Source organism: Mesoplodon bidens (assembly GCF_964165515.1).
Source record: "Mesoplodon bidens genome assembly, chromosome: 8".
In the NCBI taxonomy this organism is placed as follows: Eukaryota; Metazoa; Chordata; class Mammalia; order Artiodactyla; family Ziphiidae; genus Mesoplodon; species Mesoplodon bidens.
The window spans coordinates 90,873,851-90,901,291 of NC_138165.1; the positions used below are offsets into that span (position 1 = coordinate 90,873,851).

The 27,441-nt window shown below is 34.6% G+C and overlaps 1 protein-coding gene across 1 annotated transcript in view; it reads left to right on the top strand.

Annotated features, from left to right (window-relative positions):
* Positions 1–2,018: 2,018 nt before the first annotated feature.
* VWC2L (von Willebrand factor C domain containing 2 like) overlaps positions 2,019–27,441 on the top strand; it is a gene marked incomplete at its 3' end in the record, with an annotated part of 153,904 nt that continues 128,481 nt past the window's right edge. The window contains exons 1-2 of the mRNA XM_081242548.1: positions 2,019–2,414; positions 24,773–24,902. Coding sequence (XP_081098674.1) covers positions 2,025–2,414; positions 24,773–24,902 — 520 coding nt within the window. The 5' untranslated portion in view covers positions 2,019–2,024. The remainder of the gene's footprint in view (positions 2,415–24,772; positions 24,903–27,441) is intronic.

The following is a 27,441-nucleotide window of genomic DNA, read 5'->3' on the forward strand; positions in this document are numbered from 1 at the left end:
AAGTAGGTATTGCATCCCTATTTTTACCTTTAAGTTTACATTCACTCTAACCTGACACATTAATACCTACCTGTAGCTTACAAAGAGATCATTTTCTATGTCCTTTTGAAACAGAATGATATGTGTATTTTACACAGCTTATCTTGCATGTATTGACAGATACTACTAGAAAACTATAAGAAAGCACAATAGCTCCTTTTTCTTCTAAAATAAACTTTCTAAATATGTGGGAAATGCATGCTTTAATTGGAAAATTATTCTTTTTCAGAAGCTTGTATTATGTTTGTGGGCTCTGTAGTAATTTAAGGGAAAAAATGCTTTGTCAAAGGGAGCTTCCAGCTTCTCAAGTAGAATTATAGGTTTGCATCTTTTTTTGTTGTTCTGTCATGACTCACTGTTTTTGACATATTTTAAAAGAAATCCATCTCCTTTTTCATTACCTACCCAAAAGGAATTCTAATATTAGAGAGCAGTTTTCTCCTAAAGGAGGTCATGAATATACTCCCTTCCATTTTATTATTACTAGAATTTGCATATCTAACTTAAAATGCAAGTATAATAGTTCTTGAAGTTTTCTAGTGCTATCTTTATCTTATTTAAAATTATCTGCATATGTTAGACTAAAAATCAATGGTTTATCATTGCTATTATAATCTGAAAATAAACCAACGAATAACATTTATAAATGATCTGAAAATGTCCTATATACAATTTTAGCAATATTGGCATAAAGCCAGCACCATTTAAATAGGCAAATGAACTATTTTACACTTTTCTTATCTATTACTCCCTAAAGTCACAGTTTTCCCAAGGCTTTGTATGAGTTAGTCACTCTGATAATTTAAATAAGAGCCCACTGCCAACACTGCCCACCAAGCACTAATACTAAGTGAAGTGTACAAAAGTCAATAACACCAAATTAATAAGGCATATTTTCTATGAATTGGCAACGCCCTATTTTTAAGAAACTTCAATAAACAGTTACACTGGCATTTTTGTGCAAATTGCCTAAATGCAAGTATCTTTGGCATGTCAAAAAAGTTATGTTTTCAAGAGTATGTGAATGTCATTTATTTTATATTGAAGTAATTAATTCAAGTAGTATTTATTACATGAATATTAGAGTCAAGTTGCTGTAAAAATAATTTACAGATACATCTTTCCTGTCCACTAGGAGCTTACTTCCTGAGTAAAATAAAGGTGTGGACAATAATACAAATAAATTTTTAACAAATCCTTTTCAATACCTGGCATTTTCTTATTTATTATTTAAAGTTTTCTTTCTTTTATTCACTGTGGAATAGTTGTGCTATTTTCCTTCTTAACTATGTTTCAAAATCCAGATTCATGTTCACTTAAACAAGTCACCTATATTGAGACCACTGTTCTCCAATTATGGACGTAAAGAGGTAGGAAGACCTTTGTAGTAGCTGAATCCAATGATAATTTACATTCAGCTGTTGGTTTCTTCCCTTTCTTTTAGAAGTAGAACGTCTTCTCACTAATCTCTTGAGTTTTCTTTCAGATGATTATAACATATATACATTCTGTCACTCATTAATCAGTGAATTCAAAGAGAACGTGAATTCAAATATTCTCGAGTTATTTGTAACTATTAGTAAGATCACCCTTTGAGTCTCGGTAAAACCACTTCTTACAATTTAGACAAAGCTAGACCTTTGAAATTCAGAAGGTAAATTTAAGCTAAGCTGAAGATTCCTAGGTAAAATAAGTCCATAAAGGACAATTTTAATGCATATATTGCCAAGGATCAATCATCCAAACTTCATAATAAAGTGTAGATAGTTGCATGAACTTAGTCGATTTGAGGTCTTAGTAGCTTCCAAATAGATCTCAAATAAACATATTAAGAGCATGGGTTTAAATGAATCAATATTCTCTTTATATATGTCAAATTATTCTTTTTAAATATTTATTTTTCAGCCTACCCCTCTTGTATTTTCATGGAAGGAGCTGAGTATATCTAATATTAGGAGAACATCCAGAATCCTTTGAGGAGGGGGATGGCTCTTCATATTCATGAAGCTTGCGTACTTCTGTTGGTCATCCCCAGATTGGTCACTTCTGCTGCCATCAGTCATGAAGACTATCCTGCTGATGAAGGTGACCAGGCTTCCAGTAATGACAATCTGATTTTTGATGACTATCGAGGGAAAGGGTGTGTGGATGACAGCGGCTTTGTATACAAGTTGGGAGAACGATTTTTCCCAGGGCATTCCAACTGTCCATGTGTCTGTGCTCTGGATGGACCTGTTTGTGACCAGCCAGAATGCCCTAAAATTCACCCAAAGTGTACTAAAGTGGAGCACAATGGATGCTGTCCTGAGTGCAAAGAAGTGAAAAACTCTTGTGAATATCATGGGAAAAATTACAAAATCTTGGAGGAATTTAAGGTATGAGTTACCTTTTTTATTTATTGAATACTAACTTTTTACACTACATACTTAGATTATTACATTAAAATTAAAGTTGGAAAAACACAGTTTTAAATTTCTCTTTGATTTACAAAAGTATGACTCCAGTTAGCATAAGTACCAGTGTGGTCAACAAATAGGTAATTGGTTTGTTGATCAGTATCTGTAGGGTTTCACAATAACTTTTTCCTTCAGAAGTATTTGGAGCATGTTGCCATCTTTTATTTTTGCCCTTAAACATTTCTTTGGTGTTATAACAAAATATGTTTTCTGAAGGAAACAACTTTGTTTAAAGGCTATGTGTCCATTAAGTTAATGTTTAAATTTTGTGAGTTTTTGGGTGTGTGTGTGTGTGTGTGGCTTATTAGCCTGTAGTTGGAGCCATTTAATTATAGCCTAGAGTTATCTATTTAGTGTATGGAAATGCAAGTGCTACAGAGACACTTCTGAGCTGTGGTCTTTATATTAAGAATATACATTGGACTTGTTGTAGAGCGTGGTCCCCATTCTGTTCTCTGCTCATTAGATTTTTTTTTTTTACTTACAGGACCCCAGAGAGAACTGAATTTTTATCATAGTCCCTTGTAAAAGGTAGTAAAAAAAAAAGACTAATTTTTCAGCCTTTCAGGCTCCATGGTATTTCTTAGTCTTTCTTTTATGCTTGTGTCATATTTTCAAGTAACTTGGAATTCACTTTTATCTCTTTTTGGAGTCTCTTTTCTCTAATGGCTAGTTTTAATTAGCATTTCCTACAGCCAGGTATGAACCCTTAAGGTATAAATTAATATATCAACATGTCCTCAAATGTAATGGCAGTTTGTGCCTTGGAGTTTCTGTCATACTGATGGCTTGATATAAAGATTTTCATTTCACCTAACCAAGTTCTGTGACAAGGTGCTCAGAATCTTGTAGGCAAAAGAAGATATAGCTAGTTTTCAGTGAGACTGTTTATGTTTGAGAGAAGAAATGTTCAGTTATTAGCACTGATCCAACTTCCTTCTTTACAAGAATCAGATGGTGGAAGAAGTCAATATGTGGAAAAAGGTTTTAACTGATCATGATCAGAGTACTTCCTGTGTATTGGCAATTCATTGCATTTGATCTATTCCAAGTTATGGGCTCAAACCAGTTCTAATTTACCCAAGGAACCCATTTATTTTAACTAGATTCCTTAGGACACGAGAGAAATTTTAATGATAATTATTGTATTCAACTTTCTTACACATAAGTGTTATTCTAGACTTTTTTTCACATATTATGATACTTTGTTGCACAATATTGAGAAGAGTCTTGAGAGTCTAGTAAAATTACCATTATTGACATTAAATAATAGTTGAGTATCATATATTTATTAATGCCTTTCTGGTCTTTAACATATTGGACACATTTTGATATTAGCTACTTTTACTCTTAGGTTAACAAAAGTAAATGCAAATAATCAACACGTGATTGACTCTAGACATGGTTCTAGAATCATGTCACTCTCCTAACATGCATATTTATCTAGAGTAGAATGCAAAAAGATATTTTAAGATAGCCTAGCCCAAGCAAAAAATACCCCAGATAAAATGTGAGATTATTACATATTGATTACCAAATTATATAAAAGAAGAAAAGATACTGACTGTTTTTTTTTTAACTTAGCTCACCACTTAAAATGCTATAGTTTTCCCTGTTTTTATTAGATTTTATTTTATTTCAAAGGTAATTATTTTACCATGTCAAACAATAAAGACATATCAAGTTAGTAATTCCTTTACTCCAACTATCTATCCCTGCCATAGTTAATATTTAATCCGTTGATATGCACAACTTTTTCTCTGACTTTCAATATCATTGATTTTAAATCAGTGTGATTTAAAAAAAGAAAACAGATGCCACTTTTTCACAAGGATTTAGTTTTAAGAGCTTTAGAGACCATTAATAAGAATGAAGAACTGAGACCAAGAAAGTTTGTTACCTGTCCAAAATTGTCAAGTTATTTAACCTATTTCTAAATACATTCAAACAAGAAAGCGTATATCAAAGCACTTTGGCTCTAGAGTCAGAAAGACCTGGATTCATATCCCAAATTCATCACTTAGATGTAAGATTTTGGAAGGAGTCCTTAAACTTTTAGAGCCACAGTAGCATTCGCTACAAAATGGCCATCATGATCATTACTTCTGATGGGAGGAGATGTTGGAAAGATTTTGTGAGATAATTATGTGAAGTTAGCAGTCTTGTGATGACTGGTACACAGTAGATATTGAACAAAAGGTTGTTTCACTCCTTCTGAACTCTGATGTCCAGGGATTTACTCTAAATTCTCCATTGCTCCATGTCTTCACCTATATTTTTATGATGGAAGCTCAATTTTAAAAGTCACTCAACACTTTTTAAAAAATGTTCTACTTATCTATGTGAACTATGTATGCCTAAGTAAATATCAGCCATCTGATTCTCTTCTAATTTAGTTTCTCGTCTCTTGTAAGCTGATCTTTAAAGCTGTATGCAACTTTCACATAATAATCTTAGCATGTTATTAAGAAGCTTGTATTACAAGATATTTTTACATGTTATATATTCATCCAACAAGCATTTATTGGGCTTTTTGTTATATAAGATACTGTAGATGTACTGTACATACATTAGAAAGTAAGGTATCTAGAAGGCAAAATCTCCACCCACAAGAAAGGCATGAACAACATGGAGAGGGAAGTGGGGAAAAGGAAGTCTAAAGTATGTGACCCTGAAGGTCAACACCAAGGGATTGTGGTGCCAGAAGCTTATCAACATGGTGTGAGGTTTGGTCAGACAAACTTTCTTTTTCTTCAGGATGGTCACAGATGAACCTGTTCTTAAAAAATTAAAATTTATCCAGGGAGGTTAAAGTTCCAAAGAGGAAACTGCTTGAGAAAAATCAGAGATTGGGATGAATAAAATCTGCAAGGAGAGGAGGGAGATGAGGATAACAGGAAGCTGGATCTTACTAAAATGCCATTATAAGGAGAGAGAGGTAAATTTGCATAGCATTTTTGGAACGTGGAAAGAGGAACTTGAGTACTGGGCCAAAATATTTAGATTCAGTCTAAAGAATAACAAGGGACAAAATGCAGGTTGTTATACATAGAGATGACCTAGATAAATATGTTTTTTTTAAACAAAATGACTTTATAACCAAGTATATAACTGAATAGAGGTGAAGAGATATTAATGGCTGGGGAGGTGGGACTGTTGCAGAAAACAAAGAATGAGATGACCAGCATGCAAAGGACAAAAACATTCAGGGCAGTCTTAAGGATAAAAATCTAAATTCCTTAGTATAGTCTAGATTCTACTCATCAACCTCTCCAAGTATCTCAAACTCTCAGTGGCTTCTCTCCCCTGTGTGCTTGCACATGCTGTCCCATACTTTTTCACCATTTATACACAACTGTATAAGTCTTACTAGACTGCTTCAGAATTCCATTTAAATCTCATCTCAACTGCAAAGCCCTCTCTGACTGTCCTACTTCTGTATCCTGGGCTGCATCTCACAACATTATAACAAGGACAATAATCATAGCCAGACACCATTAAGACCGTTATATGTATTATAGCACATTTCATAATGACACTGAGGTTACACTTTTCTTAGCACTGTTTTACAGACAAGAAAACTGAAGCAACAAAGTGTAAACAGTTTGCCCAACACCATATCTAAAGTAGAAGAACTAGGATTCAAACCCAGGCATCCTGGCTTCAGAATATAAACTCTTCACCACCTTTACCACCTCTGTCACACTGCAATAATGTAAAGTGAAAGGACCTGTCTCTCCCACTGGACAGTGAACCCTTTGAGACTAGGGGCGGTGTTTTCTTTTTTCTCCTCTGTTCCCAACCCCAGCCCCATATAAACCACATAACAGGCACTTATATATTTTGGTGAACAAAATGAGTCAGATTATAACTGAACACATAGAATAAAAAAAGTTCCTTTAAAATGCCTTAATTTCTTTCTGTTTATGTTTGACCTCTCCATTTTAATTAGAGAAGCATTCAAGCTTCAGGTAAAGAGTGCTCTTGGGACCCCTAAAGGTGACACGCATTGTTCATAAAGCACATATTTCCATATTGCTTCTACTTTCTACTCCTTCTCCCCTACCCCCCCTTCCTAACCAATACTCATCTTGCATTGCATCTCCATCCCAAGTGTTGTAATGACCATCCAGTGTTTTAGTTGTGTGGTCTCACTCTATACAGTTACAAAGACATACTGAAGTCCCTATTTCAGTCTTTTCTGATCACTAATTTAAACGTAAATCACTATGTTGTACACCTGAAACTCATAACATTGTACAACTATACCTCAGTAAAAAATAAACATTTAATGTGGTTAAAAAAATTGATATACATGTGTCACCTGATGGAAAAATAATGTTATTTATAAACGTTGGGGGTTTTTCAACATTTATTGATGCAAGCTTTGAAAATGGATTTCCCTCTACCCTTTTTGAAAACTGTAAATTTTCCAGTGTTCTGGTAATATTGTATTAAGTTAAAGGTCATTGTATAGTAGGTTTTCTCATCTTTCTTTTATGTGTACTCAGGCAAAATGACACTGGAACCTACTTTTTGAGAAATAAGAAGTATAAATAATAAATTACAATAGCATTTCCTACAGAAAAACGTGTTTGGAAATGTAGGTTCTATCAGCTTTGGCTCTGTGATAACTATCTCATGCTGAGTTTCTTAAATGGAGAAATAATTTCTTATTTTGCTCAGTATTTTTATAACTCTCACTCAGCTAGAATTAGCCATTTTGGATTTTTTTATACTTTAAAACTTGTACTGTTTTAGTTTTATTTCAGACACTGACAGCTGATCAGGTTTCTGGGTTTTATTTTTAATAGGTTCAGTGTGATTATTTTCTCATTTTGCACATTTTGTAAATATGTTATTGCTTTAAAAAAAAAAACATGTTTTCATGCTGTGATAAGCTGCCTAGTTTTTGCCCTGAATTTTGGATTTAACATTTAAATCTTGAGGAAAGCAGCAAAGAGGACAGAAAATTAATCACTCAGAGTATTCTGCCAAATCATCACACCCATAAAAAATGTCGATGCCAACTAAGGTTTAGAACTGACTTGCTCTTCAATTGGGTACATTCATAGGAAGACAGGTTTCCCAACTTTCCCATTAATCTATGTCCCCATCATTAATGTCCAATTAACATTAATGGACATTAAATGTAACATTAAATCTGTAAAAGTGAGTAGAAAGGATTTTTGAATTTAGGACTGGGAGGGTTTTTTCTTATGTCTGTTTGTTTTAATACACAGAAAGAATGGAAAGTAACACATTCTAGGAACTGATAACCACATATGTGAAAGAACAGGAAAAAATGAGGGGCTGTAAAGAAATCTCAATTGAAGCGACTAATAGTTAACACTTTGCAGAAATACAGCTTATTGTACCCCACCCACTCATCTGCCATGGCACCAGTTTCTATGAGAGGCACAGAAACTAAGATGTTTGTACTGGACAGAGGGGTACAGAATGCATCTTTCCAGAGGTATGAAGATTGTATGTATGTATTTTAATGCCACCAAAGGGAATCAAATGTGTTATGTCCTGCTGAAATATTAGAGGCAAGGCAGTGAAAGTTTCATCCTAACAACTGGAAGGGTTTCTTTTGTTTTATTTTTATTTATTTATTTTTTATTTTTTGACCCTCTGTATTTATTTTAATAACAGAGAAATGGGTGAATTTTAAAAATATGGGTGGGATTTTTAAAGATATTTTTCCCAAGAGAGGATATACAAGTTCTCAACAAATGATTAATGGAACAAACAGGGGCATTTGTAAGATTTCATCCAAAGAAAGTCCTAGAAAACATCATACTTTCATACAACAAAGATAATTGAGGTCTTTGTTGGGAGATTGAAAAGACTAATTCCACAATCACTGACTCTGCAAAATGCAGTTTTTGTTTTGCGGAACATGCTGTAGTTTTTAATACTGAAACTGCCTTTGAGTGAATTCAAGAATGCCTTCTCCTTTCAAGTAGCTACAAAATAACAGTGATTAAGTAATCTTAATCAGTAATGACAGTTGCTCCTCTGAAGCTCAGCCCTCAGCCTGTACAACAAACAAGCTCAAAGTGGATAATTCTCAATGGAGAACATCCATCTTTGTAAATAACTAGGGAGCCTCTGCTCAATTTGTATAATGTCTGACCAGTTTCAAAGATTAGAAGTCAATTTTGTTCAAACTTTATAAAGTTCCTCAAACCTTTCTCTTTCTTTATATATTGTGCTCACTTGACACGTTTTAATTCTACAAAACTACATTAAATCTAGAAAATAGACTAGATTTTTGAAATAATTTTTCAAAAGCCCCGATGAGAACTGGAAATGACCCTCAACACTTTTTAAAATGAGGGATTATAATTGTAGAAATAAATGGCTTCCAAGTTAACCCCTGAAGGGATGAAATAGTCTGAAAAAGTCACTTGCTTTACATTTTAAGAGACTTGATGGTCAGCTGGCCCTTTGATTAGTTATATATAGACTCACCCACTGATTTTTATCACTGTCTTTCATATGGCAAGATGCTGCCATTAACGGTGATAACTGTGTGATAAGCATGACTACAGAGATTTGTGTATGGGCTTCTGTTTCCTGGGCACACCAGGAGATTGGTGTTTGATCTGCGACCACATCTGAGATGTGTGGAGCTTTTCACTGCTAGTGACTACCTCAGACTTGAGGTCAGTCATGAGCTGTGTGTAGACTTTGCTGTCCATTCCTTACTGTCTCTCCAATACTGTGAGAAGATGAACCTGAAAAGAGAGTGACCTGGTAGTCTCCCCTCCAAACTTTAACTCTAATTGTACAAGATTCTGAATATGTCAGAAATTTGCTTATTTTTCATTGTGGTTTTACTCATAAAAACACATAATTAGTCAATGGTGTGATACAAACAAGCATGTTTTTTCTGTCTCCTATATCTTATTTCATAAATTAGGTCTACATATTTTGTGCAAATTTTGTGTATTAACCTATAATCTATAAAGTCTAAATTGAAATTGCTTCATACACGCATTGTATGTGTATGTGTGTGAAATTTGAGGGAGCTGGGAAATGTTCTTACTTTAAGAAAATCTTTTTCTACTCCTCCTTCTTCTCCCTGACAATATTTTTGTTTTGTTTTGTTTTCCTATAGCTTGATTTATATATCAAGCAGTGTGTTTTATGAAGGAGAGCACAAGAAAAAACTATTGGTCTATTTTTTAGTTGTATTTTGCCAAGCTTTCGAGGAAGAGCTTGAAACAAATAACTAGAGGCGATTTGAAGTGATCAGTGGGTTTGCTTACCCATGTGATCTTTCTCAAGCCTTAGTCATTATTAATTGGGGACTGACTTATTTTAGAGTCTGTACTTTGGACTATTAATCACCACTGATTAGCATCAGTAATCTCAGTCTCACAAATCAACCTAGTGTTGATTTCCTTGCTTCCAGCCTGCCATACAGCACATCACAATAAAGCCATCTTTGCAAGAATTTAATGACACCACAAAAAGAGTGAATAAAGTACTAAAGTGACAAAAAAATTCATTTATGTCCTGAAAAAGCTTTTAGATATTATTTTATGACTGTATAAATTTGTTTAAAGTGGATACAAATCCACTGAACACAACTCTTAATTTCCTCTCTATTATGTCATGAGACCATGAACAAAACTCAAATAATTTTAATCCTTCCATCTATAGGATGGATACAATAATGTCATCATATGTCTTACAAAGAATTAATAGTATTGGGAATTTGAAAATTAAAGTATTACATATCAATTTATAATTAACAATTCTGACTGCTCAAAAGTTTGTGTTGTTTTTTCTTTAATTAAACATTACTTGGTTGGGATTTTGAAATCATTTTGTTTTAATATTGACCCTTGACTATGATTGTTATTTCTTGGCATGGGATTGGATTTCTAGTATCTGAGTTTATACAAGTTCTATTTATAAAAGGCAAGCATTATGGGTTGTTTTTTTTAAAAAAAATCTAAGTCCTTCCTACTCTTAAGAGCTGACAATAGAATTTTGGATATGGAAAAGAACTTTGAACTTATTTTACAAATGATAAAACAAAGACCAACAGAAACTTAGGAAAAACACCACAATGGCTGGCATAGCTTACTATTTGCAAAGGCAATATAAATATATTTCTTTCCTGTGGTCTTTTATCTACATTTTAAGCCTTCAGGTTTAATTCTCACTTGCATCTTCCTTTCCAATAAATACACTGGATGCAAACATTCATTTCATCCAATTGCCTATAGAAATGTGATATCAGGACCTAGCTCCATGACAACCCAGAGTTACAAGTAGACAAGAATAAAATATTGCCATATCTAAAATCTGTCTTTGATACAAATAGAGGACAATTTGCAAAAGGAGCCTAAGTTTACAAAGGCTCTAATAAAAAGAGGATCCTTTGTCTAAAAATGAAAAATTCTGTAATTAAACCAAACAGTATAGGCCAAAATAAAATTATAATATATTAAACACTACCTACTTATTTTCACGGAGACTATACTAGGAAGTAACAAAGGAACTAAATTAGCTGCTCTTGCCATATAGTTGATTTTAGGAACTGAGGACCTGTGTTCTTGATTTTTTTTCACTCGGCAAACTCCCACCTCTCACTACATGACAGGAATGGAGTATGAAAAATGGATGGAGTGTACAAAAATCTCTAGTTGCATGCATTAGAACAAAGGGATATCCCTAAACTGGCATAAGATCAGTATCATCTAAGGCAAGAATGCTGAAAAAATTCACATCCCTTGAACTCTCTCTCTTCAATGCCAACAATGCCAACTGAAATGATTTAAATTTATATTTTTCTAAAGTTTCCCAGATTATTCTAATGATCAGCTGGAATTTTAGTAAGGATTTTTAATTCTTTTTCATGGTCAAGTAAATTTGAGAAATGATGCGTACTTTACTATCTCTTGGAAATGTGCAGTGCTTGAATGTATATATTAATATATACTAACAGTGCTTGAACATTTTTTAAAGCTTTGAGAGTCAGTATGTACACAGTTCAACAGCTAAGAGCTCAACAGTATGGGGAAAACTATATTTTACAGTAGGTTCTACCACTTACCAGCTAAGTGACCTAGGCACACATTACTTTACCTCTTATGTCTTAGTGCAAACATCTCTAAAATAGAGATAATAGTAAAAACTACTTGGAACACAATAAGGGATTCATAAAAGTTATCTGACATTTTTACTACTATTATTACTTACCTGTATTTAAGTCCAGTATTTCACAGATTTATGTAACAGCAGAATACTTTTTCTCTGAACATCTATTAACATCTTAAAGTTCATAAGCGTTCAATGAAACAGTTTAAGAAGTATTTTGTTAATGACCAAGATCATCCTTTATTCCTTTATCTGACTCTGATGGGCAGTTAATGATAAAAATCTATGTATCTCAGCTTATCTTTTATTGCCTGGTCCTTTTTAAAGTTTCCCAAATTGCAGTTAATGTGGTTATTTATGGTAATTTATTAATTTGTGTTACATAAAACAATTTAAATGGACAATGACTTATTCAAAATACTAATGATGATGCCAGTTACATATAACCAAAAATCTAAGACAGGGATCAGCACACTACAATCCATTAGCCAAATTCAGCTCACCGCCTGTTTTTATAAGTACAGTTTTATTGGAAAATAACAATGCTTATTCATTATGTATTGTGCATAGTGGCTTTCGGGCTGCAATCCAGCCCTGAGTAGTTGCTCCAGAGATTATATGACCCAAATAGGTCAAAAATATTTACTGTCTGGTTTTCTGTAGAAAAAGTTTGCCAACTTCTGATCTAGGATCAAATTCTTCTCCTTCCCATTCTACTTCCCTCAAATTGTACTTTCATGTAACCCGCATTCTTCAAAGTTACAAATTCTTTGGGTACTATTAGGTATAGGTTTTACTTCATTTGTAGGTGGTCTCGGGGATGTCTTTCCACGTGTGTAAATCTTCAAAGGCATCAAAATTTGCCTATTTTAAATGTATTATACATACTTAACAGCAGACACGTTAAGTCTCTTTGCACATTTGTCTCCAAGGAGTACGGCTTTGCTCTTTGCATTGATGTATAATAATTTAATAGCTTTCCACTTACTCGGATGGAAATAGATAAGCAAAGATGACATTCTTGGATGAAATAGATAAGCAAAGATGATTAAAATGTCTTATATTTTGATATCCCATCTGCTCTCCTTTGACAGTGTGACAAGTAGGTATTTTTCATTTAGTGTAATATAATAGATATATTTCTTATTATATTAATAAATGAAAATATGTATATTGTCTGCTCACTTATTAAGTTCACTACATCTTTTCAAGTCAACTTATATAATCCATGGTTTGATTCTATTAGATGTCCTAAATGTCTCTGACATGTAGAGAGGTGATAGGTCTTGGGGGGTGTACAAAAATGTATAAGACCCTCAAGGTACGCCTAGTCTATCAAAATGAATAACACAGGTACCACTAATAGCAGATGGCATGGGCTGATTGCTCTAGGAACTCATATAAAGAAAGAAATAATTCAGTCTGAAGAGCTTAGGAAGATCCTAAGAGTGAGGATTTCAGTGCACTGAAAACATTTTAGACAAAACAGGAAAATTGGCAAAAGTCAATGGAAAGCACATTCAGAGAAAAGTGAGTTAACCCAAGTGGCCAGAGCAGAGGGTATAGAGAAGATAAAAAGTGAGAGATAAGAGAGAGAAGAGAGTGTGGCACCCGCTCACAATGTGGATGCCAGGTTCAGGAGCTTGGGGCAAAGCCTGGACCAAGTGGAAAATTACCAAATGGCTTGAGTCAGGGAAGTGACACAACCAGACTTGTGCCCGAGGGAAATACAAATAATTGTTGACAATTTTATGAAATATTTTGCATCTTTATTCCTTCATTGAATGATTTAGTTCTAAGATATTTTTATTCTCATTTTATAAACAAGAAGGGAGGCTTCTGACTCTAATTCTAACGTTCCATTACACCTGCCCAGATTCCATGAGTATACTATGGACATTATGAAAGAAATGTGATAGAGATGGCTTATTTTTCAGTTGAGTGAGCACATCCTATATTCTGGAATACCTGTTCAATTATCACTCTGAAATATTTCATGTTAAGTCTCATATCTTTCTGACAGAAATGTAGTGCACTGCTAACATGAGGTAAATTCTTTGCCTGCTCCACGTTTTACATGGCTCAATTGGCTTCACTTAAAAAACTCCCATGGCAATAAAGAAGGGTGCATCTAAGGTGCATTACGATTTATTAAAAAAAAAAAAAAAAAAAAACAACCTACATTCTGAATGCAGTAAGGATTGACCAGGAATATTTTTGCAAATTTAGTTATTGTTTTCATTTTAAATTTCTGCATCAGGAAAACACAAATTAAAAGCAACAATGAAGAAAATGTGGGCCTTGAAAGTGATTTTTTTGTGGCCTTAGAAATACCAGAGTCATTGTAGAAACTCCCAGTGCTTACCAAATGAAGCCCTATTTCTGTATGAGGAGAGGACAGCCCAGCTCCCTGAAACACCACTTATTTTCACTGTATGTTAAATAGGACAGAGAAAAAATTAAAATTGTTCAGTCTAACTTTAATTTTTTCCCAACATTAAAAATAAATTCTGCTAAAATAGCAAACCTTTGACTGCTGAGATTTAGAAAACTTCCTTAGGGAGAAAAAGGACAATCACAGAGAATTTTCCTTTTGTTAATGAGACTCTAGGCCTTTCACATTGAAACTAGAAGATACTTTAATCAGGACTCCAAAAAATGTGAGCTCAAGTTACCCTGTTGCAAATCTGTTTTTGGCAAGACTCTGATGAAAGACTGAAGTTTCATCGCTGTAAATAAGAATCTAATTAACTATCTAAAAAATGTTGTCCAATGTCATTCTTAGTCTAAACACAATCTGAGTACAAACATTGCTACATTTTAGAGATGAAGCACAGATTGCTCTCAAAACTAAAATATATATTCTTTACAAATTTAATATCTCAAATAATTCATATTGGAAATGATTATGTGATAATGTAATAAAAATAATTTATGATCAATATACTTTCTGAGAAATACACAGCCACTGAAAATGAACAAAGGGAAATTAAAATTAAAAAAAATAATAAAACACTGGTGAAGTTGAAAGCTATGATGACAATGACAGTCATTTACCTAATGCTGCATAATTTACAAGCTCCTTCAAATATTACATTATTTCCTTTTTGTCTCATAAGAATCCAATGAGGAAAATTAGAGCTCTCTTAATATTATGTTATTATTAACTCCATCTTACAAATAAGAAAACCCAGTGTCAAGTGGGTTTAAATAACCTGTCCAAGGTAATACAACAGTGTTTGATGGCAGGACTTGAGCTCCAAATGTGCCTACTCCACATTATCCAATAGATGAATTCCATTGGTCCATAGCACTAACAATTTTTATACACAGCTACAAAGTTTTGACTGCTTCTGCTTTCCTTGCACAAAAGATACACACTAAAGTCAGAAAGTTTATCAAGAAATTACTCAAGATTTTTTCAATTACAATATTGTAATTTTCAATTACAATATTCTTTCATATTATTGCCCATAAGCCATCCCAATATATTTTTGTGGAACAAGGTGTAAGCTATGAATTAAGTATCAAATAGTGTAGTATAAAATACAGTAGGAAGTTGCTGTTTGGATTTAAAATGAAAATATTTTAATATTAGCAATTATAAAGCACTTTATTAATTTTTAATTACTCTCTATTTATAACATGGAAAAGAATATTAGTAGTAAATGGAAAATGAAGAAAAGATTTGTTAAGTAATAATCTGATAGGCATTCCTAAAACAAATGGATTTTTGTACAGGAGTGCTTATAACTCCCATCCCGCAGACCCTGAAAAGCCATGAATTCAGTATCATCCATGCAAGGCTAGAAGGCTAGAGTTTATGGCCCTCTCTGTTATCACCTTCGTTCAGTGTTTCCTGTAGAATAGAACTGATCGTATTTGTCTCTTACGTGAACTTTCACATTGTAGAATTCTCACAGTGATGTATTCTCCCCCACCCACACATGACCTTATTTTAATGCTGTTGTAGATGATAGGCTTTTAACTGATATCAACAGTCTGTCCTTCACAGTGTCAACAGGAAAGTTTTGAAATTATGCAGTTGCTCACTTTTCCCTTGTTGCATAAATGGGTAATAAATGGAACATCCTTAGCATGGAGACATACAGGCTGTACTTCAAATATTCAGTTCCTTGTCAAAGACCTTTGTACTAAAAGCAATTGTCAATCCAGAGTATCAGTGAAGAACTAGAGACTGCTGCTTTTCTAGGCTATTTCACAAGTATAGGTGTGATATCAATACTTTATCAAAATCTTTATCTTGAATCTGCTAGCCTTTGTCTACACCTTTGGGTTCTCCTTTGAAGATCTTAGAGGCAACTGAAACATCTTTTATTTTCCTCTTAAATACACACCGATATTTCTTCTTAAGTGTGCATTTGCCTACTTAAAAAAATACATCTGTGATTGCAACTGAAGAGTGGTTTTTGCTTACCTTCTCCTTATCTATATTTTATTTTTCTCTATGCTTGTCTTCATTTTTCAGAAAAAGCTATATTTTATTGTCATAAAACTCCTTGAAAATACTCAGATTGGGCCTCCCTGGTGGCGCAGTGGTTGAGAGTCCGCCTGCCGATGCAGGGGATACGGGTTCGTGCCCCGGTCTGGGAGGATCCCATATGCCGCGGGGCGGCTGGGCCCGTGAGCCATGGCCGCTGGGCCTGCGCGTCCGGAGCCTGTGCTCCGCAGCGGGAGAGGCCACAACAGTGAGAGGCCCGCATACCGCAAAAAGAAAAAAAAAAAAAAAAAAAAGAAAATACTCAGATTAATCAAATGGTTCTATATACCATCAGTTTATCAGAATATGCAATATATAATTGTAGAGTTGCCTGTCCTTAAAACAAATGCCAACATATATTTAAATAATTTTTAGAAGAAGATATTTTAAAGAAAAAAACCCATTAATATAATGTCATTGTTGTGTTGCAACTATAATGATGAGTTTTCAAGAATGAATAAACTTTCTGTATTTGATGATAATTTTAGACTGGGTATTTCATCAACTGTTTTTGCAACATTCTTGTGTTTTACATTAGCTCAGAGTAAATGCAAATGAGTAGAAGGATTAAATTTAATAATTCTGTCTTCTATTATAATAGTACCATCAGTTATTCTTATAAATAATCAATTGATTTAAAAACTCAAAACTTACTTTTATAGACATCTAGATTGTCACTATTGCCATTATTGAGGGAAGGCTAGCTATGGAGTTCATCTTAGTATACCTTATATACATTATCTTGTGTATAATACACATTTAATAAATATGCTGAATAAATAATTTTTTTAATTTATATCATTTCTGAATTTTAGCTTATTACCTACCTAGTTTACTGTATCTACATGGGCAAAGCTATGTGCACTCTTTACAATTTCTTGACTAAAATGTTTGTGTTTTCAACAAGCATGAAGTAGTTTTTGACAGACACCCTAGAAATAATATTCCAGCATATATTATGAAAATACCAACTTCTCAGAAAGAATATCTACTACTTAACTTGTTATGCAAATGATACAATCATACACATCTGCTGACCAATGGAGGTGATTATATAAAAAGAATTCTATACACCTGTTTTTTATTTGCTTCAGCAGTATTGAAATTCATAAAGAAGTTCCAGCTCTATGTCCATAAATTGATTAGACTTAAAACCTCAGTGTTTCAAATATGCTCCAATCAATAGGACAAATCACTGAAAAGGTCACCACAATCCCATTAGACATAGGACAATGAGGGGCATTTTAATCAGTGACACAATGGGTCTTATTTCAGATGATTATGAATTTTGGTTAAAATCCATTGGACCCATTGATTATTAGGTGACATCTGCCACATGCAAGTTACTGGCTATAGGATTGGCAGTGGTTGTTAAATACTCTTGTACTCTGTAATTTAATGTATATTTTAATGAAGTGAACAGTGAGATTTCTGACAGGCATCAGCAACTTTGAAATAGAGTCTTCCAAATTTCTCATAGAGTCTGAAAGTAATGAGATTTGTTCCATAAAGTGATGAAATTTATGCCATAAATTATCTCTATGAGAAGAGTGCTTCTTAAAGCAGAATCATTTCCTTGGTAGAGATCAGATTTTAAATAGTTGTTTAATAAGAAGTTTTTGGAAAAGCAGTCTGTGCTATGTTCTCTCTGAAAATTTTTGCCCGTTATCAAAGAAATGGAGTGCCACGTGGATCCAAGGCCCACTATCACTTGGACAGAAGTCATTGATATAGTTACTATGCTAAAACTTGGCACTTAGAATATATCCTATCAATAAAGATGCAGACATAGAGAATGGACTTGAGGACATTGGGGGGGAAGGGTAAGCTGGGATGAAGTGAGAGAGTGACATGGACATATATACACTACCAAATGTAAAATAGATAGCTAGTGGGAAGCAGTCGCATAGCACAGGGAGATCAGCACGGTGCTATGTGACTACCTAGAGGAGTGGGATAGGGAGGGTGGGAGGGAGACTCAAGAGGGAGGAGATATGGGGATATACACGTATACGTATAGCTGATTCACTTTGTTATACAGCAGAAGCTAACACACCATTGTAAAGCAATTATACTCCAATAAAGATGTTAAAAAAAAAGGAATATATCCTATCCATTTATGTATCCATCCATTCAATCTTCAACAATATTCACAGAGGACTTTCTAGGAATCAAGTTTTGTTTCTCAGAGTGTTCAGCATGTGTTTTGTTGGACTTTGTACTTTAACTCATCCTTTAGGAAAAAGGACATATTTAAAATCAGGGCAGGACAGGAATAGAAATGCAGACATAGAGAACGGACGTGTGGACACAGGGTGGGAAGAGGAGGGTGGGATGAACTCGCAGATTAGGTTTGACATCAATACACTACCATGTGTAAAATAGACAGCTAGTGTGAACCTGCTGGATAGCACAGGGAGCTCTGCTCAGTGCTCTGTGATGACCTAGATGGGTGGATGGGGTGGGGGATGGAGGTCCAGGAGGGAGGGGATATAGGTTTACATATAGCTGAGTCACTTCAATGTACAGCAGAAACTAACACAACAATGTAAAGCAACTATACTCCAATAAAAAAAAATCAGGGCTTCTTTCTGAAAAATATTTTACAATATACTACAATCATTTTGTTTAATAAGTAACCATTAAACTAGACACACACTATAAAATGAGGCTAGCTTTTTCTTAGACCCTTTAACAATACCTCTACATGTGTTCTCATCTTAATTATCATGGTATTTTCTAGTGCAACAAAAGTCTGTAGTCATCAACTGCTAGTCTAGTCAGTGGAGTGCTTGAAAATTGACTTAACTGGTGATCCACATGATGGATATTCAAGGAATTTCGAATTACCTTTAGGAAGTAAGTTTACTATTCATTGCCATAATGCCAAAACCCAAATGTTTATTTCATGACCCATAATCAGAAAGCTTTCCCCCTCAAAGTGCCCTTTACAACATTTAAGTAAAATGCAAATATCTTATTGAACCACAATCCTGTCCATGTATGATAAACACAGGTGAAACTGCCCAGAGGTGTGGTTTAACAAATAAGAAAACATAGAACATGCAGAATTAATTACGTATATGTTAACAAAGATTTCTTGAGTATCTATTATGTACTAAGATATCTTCTTGGTGCCAAGAATACAGCCAAGAACAGTATACTGTAAGGAGCTTATAAACTATGGGGAAGGCAGATAAAAATAAACAAATATAAGCAAATCAATAGGGTAATTTCATAAACTGATGAGAGCACTGAATGGGCAATGTGTTGGAGAAAGGTGATGGAGGAATAGTTGTGTAAGAGCTCCCAGGAGAGAAGGCATTTGAGTTGACACCTAAATGATGAGACTTCAAGAAAAGAAAATAGGTTTGTTGCCTTTCTTTTTTTTTTTTCTGAGTGATTTATAATGGTCATTTTAACCATTCACGATTACTCTTTATCTAGAGGCTTCTAATAAGAAATTTTCTTTGGTGTGTTTCTGACATGATTAATTCTATTAGTTCACAAATCTCCCCACCAAACCAAGTCCTATAAAACTTTATTGCAACGACCTCTGCAATCATATACTACTTTGAATAAGAGAAATAACCTGAATATTCTTTTAAATACAGTTGCGTGCTTCCAATTTTTTGAATTATTTTTCAGAAAGCCATCACTAGCTAAGTATGCAAGTGAATTATAATAATAATGTTATATTTCTTACATATTTTATGTGCTTCCCAGTAACTCTGTGAGGCTGGTAATATTGTTATTCTTTTGTTTTATAAATTAAGAAACTAATGCACAGAAAGGCTATGTAATTCTCCCAAGATTCACAACTAAAGTAAAGCATCTGAGACTCGAACTCAAGTCCTAAGGCTAGAGAGAACTTGCTTTTAACCATGATACCACAGCCACTGAAACGAAGCCAATAAAATGAAATTTTTTTTTCAGTTTTTCCTAATTTAGAATTCCTTAACTTGTAAGAGTGTTGTTGTCTTAAACCTTACCAAATTAAAATAGCAAGCTGAACACTGCCATGTCCCTTGTCACTTGGAGGTTTGAATTTGTATAACAAACCTTACAGACTGTGGCCATTTCCTCCCAGGCACCCTACATGCAAAATGCCAGTAACAGCCATCACATAAATAACAATGCCACGAGGTATTACTGTGTGGACCAAACATCCAGCCTCTCCTCATGTATGGATAAGTAAGTCTCATTGTATTCAGAGTACAAGGGTGTATTTTCTATAAACATCTGGAAACTTCCTTGCAACCAGTCTCCAATAACACGTTCTAATAATCCTATGTTAACGCTTGATGACCCCATTAGATTCCAAATTCTCACAAAGGTCATATTTGATTGTTTTTCTGGAGTTATTCAGTCACTCTGCTAATCTAAGTTACTAGTTCTCAGGCTACTTTTTTGCATTTTTATATTGTGGAGCATTCTACTGTTTCCTGGATTCTGGGATTCTGGGATTCTGGAATTCCAATTCTCCTAGAATTCTCCAAAGTCACAGTCAGTGGCATTGGGATTTCAGCTTCAAGGTCTTCAGAAGTGAACCATAGTTTAAAGGATGTGTATTGCCATGTTTCCATTCTAATACCAAGGAGGAAGATTTGGATTCTAGTCACCTAAACCAATATTTTAGAAAGAGCCCCGTTTTATTCTATTAATTTTAAAATAAATATATATCTAGCAGGAAACCCCTTGAACTTTAGGAACAGCTGGGACAGCATTTGGATTTGCCATGCAAACATATTCAGTGACAGTGAGAACTACAGATGAAATATATGGTTTCTGCTTAAACAGAGTCCCATGTTAGATATTCAAAAAACACTAAGCTAAAGGCATACAGATTCATAACAGACATATAATATTCAGATCACCTTATACAAACATTAACAAATAATTATTTATTTGTTAATGTTTGTATTAACATTAATAACTTTTTAACAAATTTGTTAACAAATAATTTGTTAATTGTTAACAAATAATTAAAAAATAATGTTAATTATTTGTTAATGTTTGTATATATATTGAATGTTACTTTATTTTTCAAAGCTTTCACTGAAGTAAAATGCTCTGTGAGATTTCTTAGAAAAAGATTTGCCATGTATAAAATTTTAGGATGGTGTCATTTAATCATCTTACTGACCAGATCTCTAACTGACAAAAGCCATGTACTGGTCATAATTTCACATGTTCTTCTAAAAAAAAAAAAAAGCTAGTAAGAATAATTTTTTCTCAAGTACTTGTTCCAGTATGTTCTCTGTTCCTCTAAGGATAGCTTTATTGTTTAATCTTTGGTTTTACAGGCCATATTTTCAGATTTAATCTATAGTTATCACATTGAAAAGCCTAATAAAAGGAAATTTGTAACCAGCTCAGTACTTAAGATGGAAAGATTTATTCAAAGCATCAAACCTTTCAGAGTTTTATGCTGTACGGTGGGAAGGGTTTTTACGGTAATGTAAATAAATGTGAAGGATTTTTACAGTAATGTTAATGTCAAAGTAGCACACTGCTCACCCCTAGGAACTTCTGGCTGTATAAGCAACACCTTTTTAGAAGCACAGTGGGAAGCAGGGGTGGTAGAGGAAGTCAAGCGAGGCAAGAAAACAATGATGTGCAAACTGGCCAGTTTATGAAAGGAAAGAGACTTGGCGAGGCTGGAGAGGATGGAGGGGGCTTTAGTGTGAGGTCAGTAGATTAAATCTGATAGAGTGTTTGGAGGGGTGGAGGCAGGCACACAGAGACTTGAGATGAGAAGAATATGCTGTAACAGAGGCATTCTTTCTAAAAACAACTGAATGATAACAAAAGAGGAAATAACATGTTTCTGACAAGAGATTCTGGGCCAGGAAGAAAGAGACTGGTATATGCATAAAGCCAGGTTCAGGGAAGGATTGATTAGAAGTTGCCAATGGCTAGGGTGATAGTCTAATTTTCCTAATTTATGTTTCTCATTACTTAAAATCCCTTTTAAAAGTCTGGCATCCTTTTATCACTAAACCTTACAGTCTTAGTTCTTCCTCAGAGTATTTCTCAGAACTCCAGTGTACACACATCCAGCCTCCACTGATTTCAGGCAGAGGCCCCGGAGTCTTTACTGGACCATTATCTGTTATTGCTTCTCCCAGATAACTACCACGAGTGTAGCTACCAGGTTACAAGACTTGAAGGTGCCAAAGTCCCCAAGAACATGAGCCTCGTGGCAACCTAACTTCAGCCTATTACAATTTTCTACAAACTCACATTTGCAAAAAGTTTAAAAGCTCTACAGCTCCATAATAATCTATGCACTAACTACCCTAGTTAGTGAAATTCTCTTTAACAGGAAGTATCTATCCTCTATAAATCAATCATTCAGCTGCTAATGGTTATTCCTATGGATCTGGTCTGCCTGAAGAAGTGTACAACACATTGGACAATAAACTACCCAGATGGGAGTGCACAGAATAGCCATGCTTGCTATCACATGGCAGTACCATATAGCAGTTAGGATGCTTAGATTCAAAACCTGCCCTTTCTCCTACTGCCTACAGGACCTGGGAAAGCTACTGAACCTCTCTCAGACTATTTCCTTATCTGTGAGATGGAGATAATAACAAATCTTCTTTCATAGGGTTATTATGAAAAATAAGTAAGTTGATATAAGTAAATTGCTCTAGCATGATACCCAGTAGTTAATAATGTTCAAAAACATTGTTTGAGTCAGAATGGTGTTCTTCCTCAGTCTGTGATGGGAATCTAATAATCCAACAAATCTTTCTCAAGGACCACAGTTACTTTGAGGTAGACATTTTGCATTGGAAAATCTAGGGGATCGTTGGGATTTTTAGTGCCAAAATCAGTCCACTAGAGTTGCATAGATCAGCCCCTCCTTCAGCTAGAAGGGAAACAGCAAGAACAATCACAGCTGTGGAAGAGCAAGGTGCAGAAACAATGTTAGCCACTCCCTTTTTCTCTCATGTTAGCAATAAATGCAGGCCAAGTCCTTGCTGTACTTCAGAAGGCTGTGCAAAAATACTTCTTTGTGACTGATCAAGAACAGGGAGACACCTCTGACAATTTTGCTTGGGAATTTAAGATATCACAATGGGACTTGCAAAATAAGAGGCAGTATAGAAGCTAGAATATCCATCTCTCACGCTATTTCCTTACTCAAAATTTCCTTCATCAAATAATGCGTTGTGGTAACAAACCTTTTCCTTAATTTACTGAGGTTTTCAGTGGAGGGAGCTTCAGGAAACTTCCCGCCCTTGGGATGATCCAGTAGATTTTTCTGGAATACTTAACACAACTCAACCACATGGTAAAGAGCTTAACCGTACTCTTCAATAAACTTATTGACCATGCTAAGAAATAGCAATGTTTCTTCCACAGATTCTATGGCTAATTCTCTTGTTTCTACTAAATTTGAAAGTAAAATAGTTCGTTGAAAGCTAGACCATCATTCTTCAAGCAGAAAGCAAAGAGAAAATTAATTTAAAAATAATTAGTTTGAAAGGCTTCCACTCTCACAGACCACCTGAGTCAAGAAACATTGATATTACCCAAACTGTCAAGTTCATGAAGAAACAAGAGCTCGCAGGCATTATGGAGAGTAGTCACTGAGATAAAGGCTGTGGACTTTAATTAACACAATTTTGAAGTGAGGCACTGTGGCACAGAATTGGAGACAGAATTTTCCAGGAACAAATGGCTTGTTTTCAGAAGTATGGACCTATATAACTTCTGAGACCTCTAAGTTTTCATTCCAGAATTCTCAATTTCTGTTTTATGAGAAGGGAAACCTAGAAAGTATAAAGGATGAGATAGTCACAGAGTGGCCACTGCTTTAGATTATTTGTGGTATAGAAAGTTTCTAGAAAGGAAACACCAAACCCTAAACTCATTCTTGGTTGGTAAGTACTGTGAAGACAAAAAATTTCTGCTTTTTAATTTTTTTTCTCTAAACTAATCACTTCAATTCCATTTTTAGAGTTTCTGACTCTTAAATAGTGACAATTTAAGTCAGTCAATTTTTTAAGTCAATCAATTTTAGTCCATTCATAAAAGCAAGCAGGCAAGATGAAAGGTATTCACTAAATCTTTCAAGAGGCAGTACCTGGATGTTTGGATCCCAAATACAATCTCCTCTAAAATTCACCTTGGAAAGAAACGCCCTTTAGAGTCTAGGTTAGCTTGAAAAGGAGTTTCTACCAAGGGTACAGACCTCCATTTACTATTTTCTTGTTTCTCAGTAATCCTTTTCTTTCTTAGGAAATAAAATGAAAAATGGCAAAAACTTATTTCACATGCTCCAGTGTCATTCCTGTTTACCAGAGGAAGGCAGAGCAATAAGTGCATCTGGAAACCAAACCAGGAGGTGACATTATTTGTTGTCCAAACCTTTCTTTGAAAAGTAGGAACATAAGACATAAGAAAAGTCATACATGAGCACTCTGGTTGCTCATGGCAACCTGAGCTGCACATGGCAACCCACCTTTGCTTGGATGTCCAGGTGGCCTTCCATGGGGGAAGAGTGATCATACACATGGTAAATGGAGTTAATACAGTAAAGCCAGTATAAACACTGATGTTTTGTCTTCTGACAGCATATGAATGTGCAAGCATTAAGTTATAGGAGAAAAGGGGCTAATTTTAGATTTGTTCCTAGCCCTCTCCATGTGAATGGTGTCGCTGTGAGCCCAGCAATGAAGTTCACTGTGTTGTAGCAGACTGCGCAGTTCCTGAGTGTGTCAACCCAGTCTATGAACCAGAACAATGTTGTCCTGTCTGCAAAAATGGTAAGACCGTACTGCATTAGCTTTCAAAGAGCGGTTAGCACAAAATACAGGTATTCCACCACTGCACACCATTCAATGCCAAAGCCCTCTAAGATCTGCCTGTGGTTTTTCAATGTGGGCATGGCCAATTAATATTTCTATCCCATCTTAAAGTGAAAATAAGCCAGCAATGGGTGAATCGTGAAGCTTTCCACCTGGAGAATTAAAACTCTTATAAGCTGACTCTGTTGTGGTCCTTATTTATTGTTGATCTATACGGAGAATTTTGGAAAGAACACAGTACCATCTTTTTATAGTGACTGAATTTCTCTCTTGTGGAGGCTATGAAGCTTTTCCTAGTGTATAAGCCAGGATAGAGAGTAGGATAAATGCCAGGTATTTTGCTTTGGGCATAGATAAGACTTTAGGCTTAAAGTTATCAAAGAATTACAGAATTCAATTACTCATACACTTAAGTTGAAGTAAGGAAGACTAGAAAGTTTAGGGCTTTTATTCTAGGTTTTTATTACAATGGAAAACTGCTCTCAGAGTAACTGCTATAGAGGGGAACTTGGCTTATAAGTTTATGGGTTCCTTTTGGCCCTCATAGGATGGAGAGGTTGAAATGACTATGGCATGCCAATCACCCAAAATCCAGGTGAGGCTGCAGAGAAGACAATGCAATGCCATTAACCTAGGACAGCATATCAGCAACGTCAAAATCACACTCTTGCTACTGGTCATATACCAACCAAAAAATAAAGCTTCACTGTGTAACATTCCACAAATGTCCCCACTTGGCATTAATATATGCTTGAAAAAGTAGTTCTAGCTCTTAATTAAGCTGAGGTCACTGTAATGCTGAATCCCTATGACTTTCCTTGAATTAGCAACTCTCATCTTCTCTATTACACATTTTTTTGGTCCAGAATTTGGCATTATGTGAGATCACCTACTAATCTTTTTCTCTTGCAGAATTATAATTAGTGAAAAGAGGTATCAGGTTATTTAGCCAAAGAAAAAACACAAGCAACTCTGATTGTTTTTATAATACTTGTAGTGTTTTGGTATCTTCTCAAATGACTTATAAAGAACCCTTATGACATTTCTTCAGGCACAGTTTTTATTATTTCTGATTGTGTAAATCTCTTGAGTCTAATATTACTGCACACCTGGCTTCTCTTTTTCTTCTTATCCTTCTCATCCAACTGACGTGTGTCATAGTGAGAATCTCTCTGACTTAGAAGGTGGAGATAAATATCCTCCTGAAGTTCAAGCTGATCTAATATTTGCAAAGGTATCAAATTTAAGACTTTATATTTTTAAAAGGATATTGAAGAAACTGGAAAAGATACAGGGAAGAAAAATAAGATGATTTAATGGTTGAAGAATAGGACCTATGAGGACAGACTGAAGGAGTTTGCATAATTTGTCCTGGAAAAGAGAAGGCTCCAGGGAGACCTAACTGTCATAAAGTATATGAATGGTTAGTCTAAAGTAGAAGAGCACCTGTTATTTTTCATTTTCTCCAAGGACAGAAGGAAGAAAAAATCAGCTACCTAATCAATCCTTAAAAATAGGATTGACAAGTCTTTGACTAAAGACCATTTTTTTCTAGGAGCAACTATCTAAACAGGTCTTTGAGGATCTTGTCTTCCCTAGAAGGCCCTGGTTGGCTATGTTACACATTTAGGGTAAACAAAACTATACTGAAAGTTAAAAACTCTCATCTGGACATACTCAGAATACTCAGAGAATTAAACATGCTAGACTGTATATTTAGAATACAGGTTTTACACATGCATCTGCCACGCCATACTAGGTACTGCCCACCCAAACCAATAGTATATCCAGAGTTGATGTCTATGTCAAATGTTAAATCAGCCACAACAAACTAGTTACACTGAATTTTATGTCACCCAAGATTATCTTATTTCTGTCACATGCCAGAGTAGAAATCTGTCCTAGAATGAAACTTTCCTTGTACAAAAATATATAATCAATGAACTTTAATTGTTCGATTAATTAGGTAACTAATTAGTAAGCCATTAGTATTCCTGAAAAATGTTGAGAGAACAAAATATATTAGTTAGGTTTTCCAATTTTTTGTTCATGAAGCACTACAAAACAACCACTTTTGTTCCCTTTTGCCATTTCCAAGCAAACGTTTTTCTTTTTTAAATAAGGAAAATTAACTTGAATTAAAATTAGCCCAAAGACTAATTCTGGATGTAATACATTATGACATGTTATCTTTTTTATTATTAAATGCCATTAATTAGTCACTTATGCCCCAAAAGTAAAGTATAATCATTGTCAAAGAAGAGCATATTGAGGACTGCTGGAGAATCCTTATGACCACGTACCAGTATTTTTGAGTGAGCAGACTGAGCCCCAATGCTTGCTGACTCTCATTCTTAGTTCAGAAAACAGAAACAGATGACCCATATGCAGAAGAGCCAGGCGGGAAATAGATGTTTACTCTGAGAGATTATAACTAGAGCAATTTCTTAAATTTCCAACACATGATAAGACTATCTTATTATAAATGACAAGATTA